Source organism: Peromyscus eremicus, chromosome 10, assembly GCF_949786415.1.
Source record: "Peromyscus eremicus chromosome 10, PerEre_H2_v1, whole genome shotgun sequence".
NCBI lineage: Eukaryota > Metazoa > Chordata > Mammalia > Rodentia > Cricetidae > Peromyscus > Peromyscus eremicus.
The window spans coordinates 83,049,693-83,062,273 of NC_081426.1; the positions used below are offsets into that span (position 1 = coordinate 83,049,693).

At 42.5% G+C, this 12,581-nt stretch overlaps 1 protein-coding gene across 3 annotated transcripts in view; it reads left to right on the top strand.

Annotated features, from left to right (window-relative positions):
* Uso1 (USO1 vesicle transport factor) overlaps positions 1–12,581 on the top strand; it is a 68,425-nt gene that overhangs the window by 54,760 nt on the left and 1,084 nt on the right. For all 3 annotated transcript variants that reach the window (XM_059274665.1, XM_059274666.1, XM_059274667.1), the window contains 6 exons: positions 1,523–1,661; positions 2,519–2,682; positions 3,910–3,996; positions 7,375–7,473; positions 9,123–9,230; positions 11,994–12,209. In XM_059274665.1, coding sequence (XP_059130648.1) covers positions 1,523–1,661; positions 2,519–2,682; positions 3,910–3,996; positions 7,375–7,473; positions 9,123–9,230; positions 11,994–12,209 — 813 coding nt within the window. The remainder of the gene's footprint in view (positions 1–1,522; positions 1,662–2,518; positions 2,683–3,909; positions 3,997–7,374; positions 7,474–9,122; positions 9,231–11,993; positions 12,210–12,581) is intronic.

The window sequence follows — 12,581 nt, forward strand, 5'->3', positions numbered from 1 at the left end:
TAGAAAGAGAAGAGTTTTGACATAATTATTGAATTATTTATAAAATTAACATTTTATAAACTCTTACCACTTTTTTTTTTTCGTTTTTTTTTCTTTTTTTTTTTTTTTGGTTTTTCGAGACAGGGTTTCTCTGTGTAGCTTTGCGCCTTTCCTGAAACTCACTTGGTAGCCCAGGCTGGCCTTGAACTCACAGAGATCCGCCTGGCTCTGCCTCCCGAGTGCTGGGATTAAAGGCGTGCGCCACCACCGCCCGGCAACTCTTTAATCCTGTTAGATTTAATAAACATCTAGAACTATAAAAATGTTTATATCCTTTGAAGGACATTTGAAAATTCATCCTAAGGAAATTCTCCAAATTCTGGAAAAACTGTTAAATGAACAAATATACTTATGTGATAACATTTATCATTTTGAAAAGTGGAAATTAACTTAGTGTTAAAAACATTTAATATGATTTATATAATATCTACTTGATTAGGTATATAGCGGGCATTAAAAATTATAGCTATAAGGCTGGAAAGATGACTCATGAGGACCAGAGTTGGGATCTCAGCACCCACATAGCAGACTAGGTGCCCAGTGCTCCAATGCTCCTGTAACCCCAGCTTGGAGCAGAGCAGAGAGAGGATTACTGGGACTGGCTAGCTTTCAGCCTAGCCAAGAAAACACGAGCCCTAGGTTCGAGAAGAGACTGTGTCAGAGGATTAAGTGGAGTATGGTAGAGAACGATGCCTAGTGTCCTCTTGTGGCTTCCATGCACACACACACAGGCACACATGCATGCGTGTGCACACACAACTCATTTTTAAAATTATGATTGTGAACACCGTAGAGTAGTATGGATGGACAGTGAGTTATCTAAATGTTCTACAACTATATATGAACTGACTGTGGCAAGTTTAGAAAACATGAGCTCAAGCCTGCTTGTAGCCTCATTTCTTTTCTTTTTTAAGTTTATTTTTATTTTTAATTATGTGTATGTGTCTGTGTGTGGTTATATGCACATAAGTGCAGATGTCCATAGAGGCCAGAGATATGAGATCCTTATGACATGCTCCAAGACAGAACCAACTCCTTCAAATTCTCCTCTGACACATCCACACATGTGCTCGTACACATATACTCACATACACATTAATAAGTAAATGTAATAAATTTAAATAATATAGATGCATGTGTATATCTACACTTGCTAAGTTTAAGTAGTTTGATATACATTTCTTAAATGGTTCGTGGCCCCAGAATGAGTTTTGGTTTTTTGTTTGTTTGGTTTGATTTTTGCATTTGGTTTTCTTGGACACTAGTGGTGAAATTGTAGGCTGTGCCATGAGCTCACCAGTGGAGCCTCTGCGTGAGGATTGGCTTTGGCATGTATTCCAGTCCTAATGCTTCATTATTGACTGACTCTGGAAACGTTGGCTGTTTTAACATACTGACCTTTAAAAAAAGCCTGCACGTTGTATTTGTGTGCGTCGTGTTCCTTAGTCTGAGGTGAGAATGTCTGAGATGTATTCGGTCACAGGACCTGCAGCTGGAGGAACTGAAGCAGCAAGTGTCTACACTGAGGTGTCAGAACGAGCAGCTGCAGACAGCAGTCACACAGCAGGCTTCGCAGATCCAGCAGCACAAGGACCAGTACAACCTCCTCAAAGTCCAGCTCGGTGAGTGACTCGGGGGCGTGTCCGCGTCATTCTGTCACCAGCTGGACAGACAGACCGACCCTCTGTGGCCTGCTTGTTCTTGAACTGTAATCATTGTGACAAACTCTCAGGTTAGAGCTTAACTCAGAATGGCTTGTAGTTCAGAGCAGCTAAGACAAGCCAGGTGGGGGTGGCGGCACACTCCTGTAATCCTAGCAGGTAGATCTCTGAGTTCGAGGCCAGCCTGGTCTACAGAACAAGTTCCAAGACAGCCAGGGCTACACAGAGAAACCCTGTTTCAAAAAAAAAAAAAAAAAAAAGTAGCTAAGACCGGCTCTTTCCAGTGTGAAGTCCGGGCTCCACGCTTCTTCCTGCTTGACTGTCTGATCAGGTGGTTGTTGACCCTGGTGACAGACACACTGTGTGTAAGCTCCCCAGGAGATTCTAAGCCGTAGGCTATTTGAGGTTGGTTGTGAGAGTATTTCAGGTGCTTCACTTCCAGAGTTGAACTAATAACATTCATGTCATCTGAAAATGAAATGAAATACCCTCTGTATAAAATTCTTGTTCAGTCCTAGGCAGATAGGTAAGAATTCACATCTCTCCTTTTCAAAGAGTGGTTTTCGTGTAATCATTATTGTCTGTGGCTGTGCGTGGGCATTTGGGTGCTGCTGCAGTCTGGGCCTGACTCTGTCAGCCCTCCTTTGTCAGCCTTGTTCACTTGGCAAGGGGGAGGCACCACTGTGAGCACCCTGCCAGTTCCCTCGGCTGAGGAGACATCACTGGAGTCTTAGGTGATCTCGTTTTCCAGTCTTGTAGTCCCAAAGGTGAAAAGTTTGGTTGATGCTGGCTGTTCCAATGTTGTGCCTGTTCAATAGGAAAAGACAATCACCATCCAGGTTCCCACAGTGATGGGGCTCAGGTGAATGGCATTCAGCCAGAAGAAATCAGTCGGCTGAGGGAAGAGATAGAAGAGCTAAAAAGTCACCAGGGGCTCTTACAAAGCCAGCTAGCCGAAAAGGACTCTTTGATAGAAAATTTGGTAAGTAGATGTTAAAAAAGAAATGTAAATAAGAGATCAAGAGCAAGTCTCTTCGTCTTACTTGTTTGTTTTTCTGGGTTTATGTGTTGGTTTTGTTTTGAGACAGGGTCTCACTGTGGAGCTCTGGATGGTCTGGAACTCATTTTGTAGACCAGGCTGGCCTCGAACTTACAGAGATCCTGAGAACTGGATTGAAAATTATGTACCACCATCCCCAGCCCTGTTTTAGTTTTTTTGACAGTCTCAGCCATCTCAGATTGATCTTGAATTGCCGATCCTCCTGCCTTCCCCTTCCAAGTGCTGGGATCACAGGTGTGTGTGTGCCTCCAAGCCTGGCTTGATGCTTCTAAACTCAGTCTGTAGACCAGGCTAGCCTTGAGCTCACAGAGATCTGCCTGCCTCGGCCTCCTGAGTGCTGAGATTAAAAATGAGTGCCACTGCACCAGCTCATTTACTTTTTAAATTTTTTTCTCGTGAGACAGGGTCTCTCTCTATGTAGCCCTGGTTTTCCTAGAACTTGCTGTCTAGACCAGGCTGGACCAGCTACTTTTGCTGAGATTAAAGGCTTGAGCAACCACACTCAGCTCGCTTTGTTTTTTTTTTTTTTTTTTTTTTTCCCTTTTTTGTTTTTTCTTAAATGAAGGGGATTATTTCTTTAAAATAAAAGTAGTGATGGTGTGGTTTAGAGACTCTTTATGCAGTGTGTGTGTGTGTGTGTGTGTGTGTGTGTGTGTGTGTGTGTCCGTGTGTGTACAGGAGGCACAGACACTCCAGCAACAGTGAAGGTCAAAGGCAGTTTCCAGGAGTTGACTCTCTCCTTTGACTGTGTGGTCTCAGGAATCAAATCATGTGGTCAGGTACTTGCTGGGTGGCAAGTACCTTCACATGCTGGGCCACTTCCCTGGCTCCTCGTACTTAAAATGAGATAGCTTTTTCATGTGGAAGTGGCTCAGGAAATCTGTTTTTGTGCTTTTGCCCCTTTCCACTTGAGGTGCATGTTCAGATAGAATGACCCACTTGGTGTGAGTGTAACTTCTGATGCTGTGGGAAAGTATAGACCGTCAGCAAGCACTGTTGAACTAGAACCTTACATACAAAATTAAAATCTCCATGGGAATCCTTTGGTGAGCTTCTGTAAGACTCGACTATATGTGTGTACTTCTGCTTTGGCTCCCCTTTCTCTTCAGATTGCACTAACTCCGTAGTGTATTTCTCTGCTAATTGTAGAAATCTTCACAAGTGTCTGCCCTGAATGAACAGGCGTCAGCAGCAGCTTCGCCCAGAGACTCGGAGCAAGTCGTAGAGTTAAAGCAGGTAATTTCCTAGCTTGAGCCCAGGCCTGTGTTGTCTTGTTTAGTTCCAGGAGAGTCACACCCCTGCAGTGGATTGTTCTAGAACTCCACTGTCAGGAATAATAAAACCTGGTAATTAAGGCAGCTTTGAAAATCCAGAAGCCATGTCTACCTTGACAGTGATGTTGTTTTGTCTTTTATTAGTTGGTTTTAAATTGTTTACATTTTTTTCATTTATTTATTTATTTGTTTGTTTTGTGCTATGAGTGTGTGTGCACGTGCACACCGCTTTTGTTGCAAAGTGCACATCTGGAAGCCAGGACAGCTTGAGGGAGTTGGGTCTCTCCCTCTACCACGAGGGTCCTAGGGTTGGACTCAGGTAGTCACCCACTGAGCCGTCTGGTTAGCCCGGCTTCTTGTTTCTAATTTCCTTCTTTGCTCACTCTTTTCTGTTCGTCCTTCCTCCTTTCTGTGTTAAAGGAATGTATGCGTATTTGAAAAGAGAAGTGAACAGAAATCAAGCTGTGCTACCTAATGTCTCCTCCACTAGTCAGCTAGCCTCACTCACAGACATGGCTGTCTGAAAGGTGTGACCATACTGTTTCCTTATGTCACCAGCATCTGTGTGTCTCAAACTTCTCAGAACTTAGGTGCGTGAAGGTTTTGTGTGCGTGCATACAGACACACACACACACACACACACACACACACACACACACACACACCATACATTCAGTATTCACAGAGGGCATCCAACCCCCTGGAGCTGGAGTTACAGGCAGCTGTGAGCTGCCATGTGGGTGCTGGGAGCCAATCTTTAGTCTCTGCAAGAGCAGCGAGTGCTCTTAACTACTGAGCCATCTCCAATTGCTCAGACCCTATTTAAAAGCTGACCTTGTCTTCAAATCAGGTGCCATTTACAGTCTTTGGGTCTCCAGCATTTGTTCACAATGTATTGCTTGTGTAGGCAAGATTAATGTACTATTTTGGTTTTACTGAGTTTGATGATACTAAAATATTAAAGCAAATTAAGTTATTAATAGATCACCTTACTGTATAAATCCCAAATAAAAAGTTTTAGTTATGCTTCCCAGTGAAACTTTGATAGAATATTTTATAAAAGAAAATTGCCTTTTGGTTTTGTTACTTTTCCCAATTTCTTTTGTAAGTGCATGTGTGTATGGTGGGTTTGGGGTTTAGTTGTTGGTATTTTGAAACAGGGTCTCTCTATGTAGTCCTGGCTGTCCTATCACTAATTATGTAGATCAGGCTGGCCCCAAACTCACAGAGATCCTCCTGCCTCTGCCTCCCAAGTGCTGGCATTAAAGGTGTGCACCACCATGCCCAGCAAATACACAGTTTTTTAGTGATGGCTTTATAGGGTTTTATAGCAACATAGGGTTTTCTTTATTATATTACATTTTACAAAATGCTGCATAGGGACAGGGGAGATGCTCAGTAGGTAAAATGTCTTGTCTTGCTTACAAGCACGAGAACTTGAGTTTGAATCCCCAGCACTCACATCAGGGAACGACAGGCATGGTGTCATGTGCCTGCAGGACAGGAGGTCCTGGGGGGACGGCCAGTCCAGCCTAACAGTGAGCTCCAGGTTCAGAGAGAGACTGTCAAAAACTAAAGTGGAGAACAAAAGGGACACCCAGTGCCAACCTCTGGCCTCCACACAGACCCCCAGCGCAACATCATCATCACATACACACATATGTGTACACACACCATATACGCACGAAAATGATCCATACTATCACTGTCTGCATACTATTCTGATAATTGGCAATAGGAAGCAATTACAGAAAAGACGTGTGTACACTGTAGATACATGAAGCGGAACAAAAGAAAAGTATTATTCCCGTGCCTGTACCTTACCACCAGACATGTCTCCATCACGGCCAGATGTCCTGAGGGGCAGGGAGCATCCCCGGATGGGAGCCACCATTTTAATGGCTCTCCTGTCATTGTGCTGGGGTGGAGGAGGGCAATAAGAACATTAGAAAGTTTGACAACATAGACTGTCATTTCTTGCCTAGTGCGGACTGTGAGGACCAGCTCCCACAATCTGCTCAGGGTAATAAAAGGAACGCATCAGAGTAGCAAGGGACAGGAAACAAAAAAGTTATCTGAGGGTAATTAGGAATACGTTTTAATCTATCTATGGCTGGTGAAATAAGGAAACACACAAGCTTTCTGATATTAACTTTCTCTTTTACTTCAGCTTAAAAATGGTCTCTGACTTTTTCTGTCTCCACACAGCTACATAATCCCCACACAGCTGCATACAGCTACATATCATCGCATACATACATCTTTTCACGTGGTTCTACATCTTTCTTTTACATACATTTCTCTTCTGCATGTCTTTTCTATCCAGCTTCATCTTCCTTGCCTCCACACGGTTACAAATCTCCACACGGCCACAGCTAAACATCTCATTACATAGCTCTCTCACCAGACAGCACTTTACACAGTTCCTAGACACAGCTCCTCTACACAGCAGCAGCTCTTACACACAGCTCTCTCTCACACTCATTCACACACATACTTCTACATTATTCACTCACACTTTACACACTCATTCACCCACTCCCTCCCTCACACTTCTCGCATGCTTCTTCATCTCTCACTCAGCACACACACACACGCACACGCACACACACACGCACACGCACACACACTCACTCCCCTCACCTCCTGCAGCAGCTCTCACAGAGCTCTACACAGCCATCTCTCTCCACACTGCTGCTGCTGCTGCTGCTGCTGCTGCTGCTGCTGCTGCCTCACAGCCAAGCTCTGGACAATTAGAAGTTACATTTTCAGGGCCCTGTCCATTCTCAAAACACAAGATAAGTCCTTATGCCTACCTGCCTGTCTGGTTTCCTTTCTTCCCTTATTCTTCCCTTTGTGATTTTTTTTGGGTGGCGGGGGTAGGATGAGGAGAATGTATAGGGTCTCAAGAGACAACAGAGATAAATAATTGTGTTTCATTTTCCATTTTCCATCTTGAACCTAACATAAAGTGTGGTTCTCTGGAATTAAATTTTAAAACTTGGAAGTTATTTATTTATTTATTTATTTATTTATTTATTTATTTATTTATTTTAGATTATTTATTTATTATGTATACAGTGTTCAGCCTGCATGCCAGAAGAGGGCACCAGATCTCATTGTAGATGGTTGTGAGCCACCATGTGGTTGCTGAGAATTGAACTCAGGACTTCTGGAAGAACAGCCAGTGTTCTTAATCTCTGAGACATCTCTCCAGCCCGGAAGTTCCCGGTTTTTTGAAGATAGGGTCAAGAAAGGATTTTTTCTTTCCCCTGTAAATGGACATTTCCTTAATGAACCAGTGCTGTTTACATCACAACTCTACTGTTCTTATTTTCAGGAACTGTCAACATTAAAGTCCCAGTTAAACTCACAGTCTCTGGAGATCACCAGACTCCAGGCAGAAAATCATGAGCTGCTACAGAGAGCAGAAGCCTTGGTGAGTCGTCCTGGTCTCTCTTCCAGAGGTGGTAAGATGAAGTTAACCTGTGCTCTCAGCCACAGTCTTTATTACTCATTAGCCAGAGTTCAGCAACAGAGACTTAAGGCAGCCTTTTTCTCTTCTTTTTCTACTTTATTTTTTGTTGTTGTTTTGTTTGTTTTCTTTTTATTACTGTATGGATTCATTTATTTAGTTACTGAATAGTTTATTTTACTGGTGTAACATCCATTTCCATCCCTTTCCATCCAAGCTGATAGCTTCCCTACTATTCTAAATTATCAAAATCCCATTCGCTTCATCAGAGTCAGAACCACCACATAAGAAAGGCCCCCACAAGTACCTCGTCCATGTCCCTGGTGTCTGCTGCATGGGTTGGTTGTACCCATGAGTGTAATCACTTGTTAAGGTGACCTCGACCCCGGTGCTTTCCCACAGCATACTTTCTCATGGTTTGCAATCCGGGTAGTCGGAAAATTCAAAGTCTTCCCTTTTACATAATTTTTTGTAACTTTCTCTCTCCTCTTACATTTTACTGTGAACTGCAGAGAGAAATGAGACTGCACAATAGGATTTGTTTAGGAATATCAGCTAGATAAGTGATTGCTCACTCATGCCAAGTGTAGTGATGATCGCGAGTGAGAACCCAGGTTGGGCAATGCTACAAGGCACATTCTAACACAGATGCATTGGCCAATAGACTGACTGACTGATCTTCGTTCTCCTAAAACGCTAGGCCACAATTCTGCCAGGTTCTTTGCTGCTCTAGAACAAGGATTGTCTTTCCTCTAATTCCCAATAACATGCTTTCTATTTCTCTGATTTCACCAGAAGCACATTTTACACTTCTTCCTACATTCTCTTCATGTATGTGCACAAAACTAAAAATTTTCTCTATAGCTCTTCTCTTTTCATTATGAATCCTTTTTAGAATTCCCTTTAATGTTCATATTTCTATCAATAGTTTCTTTGAAGTGACTTAAGCTTTGTCTGATATGTACTCAATACTCCCTTCATTACACTGTTCCAAAGCCACTTCCACATTTATAGGTATTTGTTTAATCAATACCCCTCTGTCTGGTATATTATAGAGAAAAGGTGGGTACTAAAATTTTTTTTGATTCATAGAACACTTAAAATACTTACATTTCGCTGGGCGGTGGTGGCGCACGCCTTTAATCCCAGCACTCGGGAGGCAGAGCCAGGCCGATCTCTGTGAGTTCGAGGCCAGCCTGGGCTAACAAGTGAGTTCCAGGAAAGGCGCAAAACTACACAGAGAAACCCTGTCTCGAAAAAACAAAAAAACAACAAAAAAGAATACTTACATTTCACCAGCTGTTGGCATTTGGGTGGGTTTAATGCCTGAGGTGGTAGTTGTGGACTTAGCCACAGGAACTGAGGAGCTGAGGCACTGGAGCCCTGTGCTGCTGCTGTTCTGGACTGATCATCACACTGCTCGGTCTTGCCTTCCTTGTCTTCTGGCCCATGGTGGGAAAGCTCATCCATCACAGCGTTTTGGTGCTTTCACATAAAAACACGAGGATTTTTGTTTTCTGTCATTTGAAATAAAACTTCAAAACAGCAAGAAGATATACACACAGAGTTTGTATCATTTGTAACTTAAAGAGACTTCACATTTGTATTTTCAGGCAAAGTCAGTCCCTGTGCAAGGAGAGAGCGAGAATGTGATAGCTGCTCAGACTACTGATGTGGAAGGGAGGCTGTCCGCCTTGCTTCAGGAGACAAAAGAACTAAAGGTTGGTTTTGGCCAAACTGCTGTTTACTATACATAATATGAGGTAAATTCTGGAAAATCTGACTGTTTCATTTCCTCTCTGAGCCTCCTAGGCTTATAAAGAAATGTAGCTGAAGTTTTCCTGTGTCCCACCTGGCCTGTGGTCAGGACAAATCTCTCTCACCTGCCAGTCCTGCAGTCGCTTGGACCCAAGTAAACACACAGAGGCTTATATTAATTAAAACTATATGACCTAATGGCTCAGGTGTCTTGCTAGCTAGATCTTACATCTTTAATTAGCCCATTTCTATAAATATACCTTGCCACGTGGCTTGTGGCTTACCGGTATCTTTACATCTTGCTTCTCATGGTGGCGGCTGGCAGCATCTCCTGACTCAGCCTTCTGCTTCCCAGAATTCTCCTCTCTGCTTATCCTTCCTATACTATACTTTCTGCCTGGCTACTGGCCAATCAGCTTTGTATTTATCAATCAATCAGAGCATCACATTCACAGCATACAGAAAGACATCCCCAGCAAAGAAAACTGGAAGTTAGGGTTTGGGTGTTTGGGTTTGTTTTGTGGGGTTTTTTTCCAAGATACAGTTCTCATTGTAGTCCTGGCTCTCCTGGAACTCACTCTGTAGACCAGACTGATCTTGAACTCAAAGATCCACCTGCCTCTGCTTCCTGCCTCTGCTTCCTCTGCCTCTGCTGGAATTAAAGCTGTGTGCCACCACTGCCCAGCAAGTTTTCTTATCAACATCAGTATTTAGTCATAACAAAATAAGGGCAACAAATTTGACTAATACAAAAAACCACATATAGCAGGCATGGTGTGAACACCTTTAATCCCAGCTCTGAGGCAGAGGCGAAGCAGGTGACCATGAGTTCCAGGCTAGCCAGGGATGCATAGTTGATGTGGGATATCTTTTAGTTTTCTTCAGTTATAATAAAAGGTAAATTAGATACAAAACTTTAGACTCACCAAGATAAGATACATAATTATCTTCTCTAATTTTGTCAAATGCAAATGGATTGGATAGTGTTGCTATAATTCTTACTTAGTAACTGTTTTCAGTTTTACAATATTGAGGTTAAAACCTTCCTTTTTAATTAGACAAAAAAGAAGAAATGCTGTGGGATAATGCTCTTGTACACTGTAAAGATTTGTCACTCAAATTGGTTTAATAAGATGCTGATTGGCCAGTAGCCAGGCAGGAAGTATAGGTGGGGCCACCAGACTAGGAGAATTCTGGGAAGAGGAAGGGCGGAGTCTCCAGCCAGACACAGAGGAAGCAAGATGAGAATGCCGGACTGAGAAAAGGTACCAAGCCACAAGGCTAAACATAGATAAGAATTATGGGTTAATTTAAGTGTAAGAAGTAGTTAGTAATAAGCCTGAGCTAATGGCCAATTAATAGCCATTAATTACAAATTATAACATAATTTATAATTAATGTTCTGTGTGGTAACTTGAGGAGCGGCTGCTGGGTATTTGGGAATTGTTGGCAGAACAGAAACTTCCACATGCACACAGTGAGACTATCTCAAAAAACAAAATAACTTATAGACTTCCATAGGGCTGAGGAACATTAGACAGATATGTCAGACTATGTAACATGAAGAAAAGAATCAGGTGATATTCATAAATAGATCATGAAGTAAAGTTTGAAAAAGGAAGATGATATATAGTTATACTTTTTGGATGGTGGCTACGTCATTTATGTTGTGGTTTTTTTTTTTTGTTTTGTTTTTGTTTTTTTTTGGTTTTTCAAGACAGGGTTTCTCTGTGTAGCTTTGGGCCTTTCCTGGGACTCACTTGGTAGCCCAGGCTGGCCTCAAACTCACAGAGATCCGCCTGGTTCTGCCTCCCGAGTGCTGGGATTAAAGGCGTGCGCCACCACCGCCCAGCTATGTTGTGGTTTTTTTTTTGTTTGTTTTTTTTTTTTTAAAGATTTATTTATTTATTATGTATACAGCATGTATGACTGCAGGCCAGAAGAGGGCACCAGATCTCATTACAGATGGTTGTGAGCCACCATGTGGTTGCTGGGAATTGAACTCGGGACCTCTGGAAGAGCAGTCAGTGCTCTTAACCCCTGAGCCATCTCTCCAGCCCCCTATGTTGTGGTTTTATTTGAAACTATCCTTTCCATTTAGTTCTCAGAATGAAATGGGATTTTTTTTTTTTCCATCGAGTTTTGAGTTCTAATTCTGATGCCCAGCTGGCTCCTATACATTGTTATCTCTCAGGGTTTGGGCATGGATGGCTAAGGTTTGGACTTTTTACTCTGTTCATTGTGGCTTTCTTTGCTAGGTAGGCTGGCAGATTCCCACATTCTTGGGTGTGTGTTTTAAGACTTATGTGCCTTCAGTACCCACGCCAAGCACCTCAAATTGAACAGTCGTCATATATTAGTTACCTTCACGTTCCTGTGACCAAAAATCCTGAGAGAACTTCAAGAGGCTGAGATTTATCTGGGGCCATGGTTCATATGTCACAGGTCATAATTGCTGGGAATGCAAAAGCATTTCACAGCTTGGTGGCAGGAATGTAAGGTGGCCAAACGTTGGCTGACCAGAAAATGACAGCTCCAGACAGACCGGAAGTAGATAATCACCTTCAAGACCCACCACTAGTGACCTCCCTCTGCCACCATGAGCCATGCCACCATGATATTTCACACCTCAACTGTAACGTACAGTGATTGTCATTGATGGCAACTATTATGAACTTTGGAAATGAGGACTGATTTTAGATCATTGCTTGTCACCTTTCTTCTAGAATGAAATTAAAGCTCTGTCTGAGGAGAAAACTGCCATTAAAAAGCAACTGGATTCGTCTAACAGCACCATCGCCATCCTACAAACAGAGAAAGACAAATTAGATGTGGAAGTCACAGATTCCAAGAAAGAACAGGATGATCTCTTGGTACTGTTGGCTGATCAGGATCAGAAAATCCTGTCCCTGAAGAGTAAACTCAAGGACCTCGGTCATCCAGTAAGACTGAAATATTTCCACAAGTGTTCTGTATTTGTAACGTTGCATGGGAAAGTTGGGCACTGTGTTAGCCATAGAAATGTGGGGTCGAGAACATAGCATTTGTAGTTCTCACTGTTCAGGGAATTTGTCTGAGAGAAATCAAATTCTCTTTGCAATACTTGAAGACCTTGAACCTAGAAAATAGCTGGTTTCATTGCTCCTGGGTAATAAGACTCATCAAGGGTAGGTTTTGCGGTCATTATTTTTACCACAGTGGGTTCAGATTCATGGATAAAAAAGTGTGACCATTTATCCTTAAAGTTAACTGACTAGTGTTACCCATTCATGTTAAAAATGACAGAGAGACCTGAGCATTATGAAGTCAAGGAA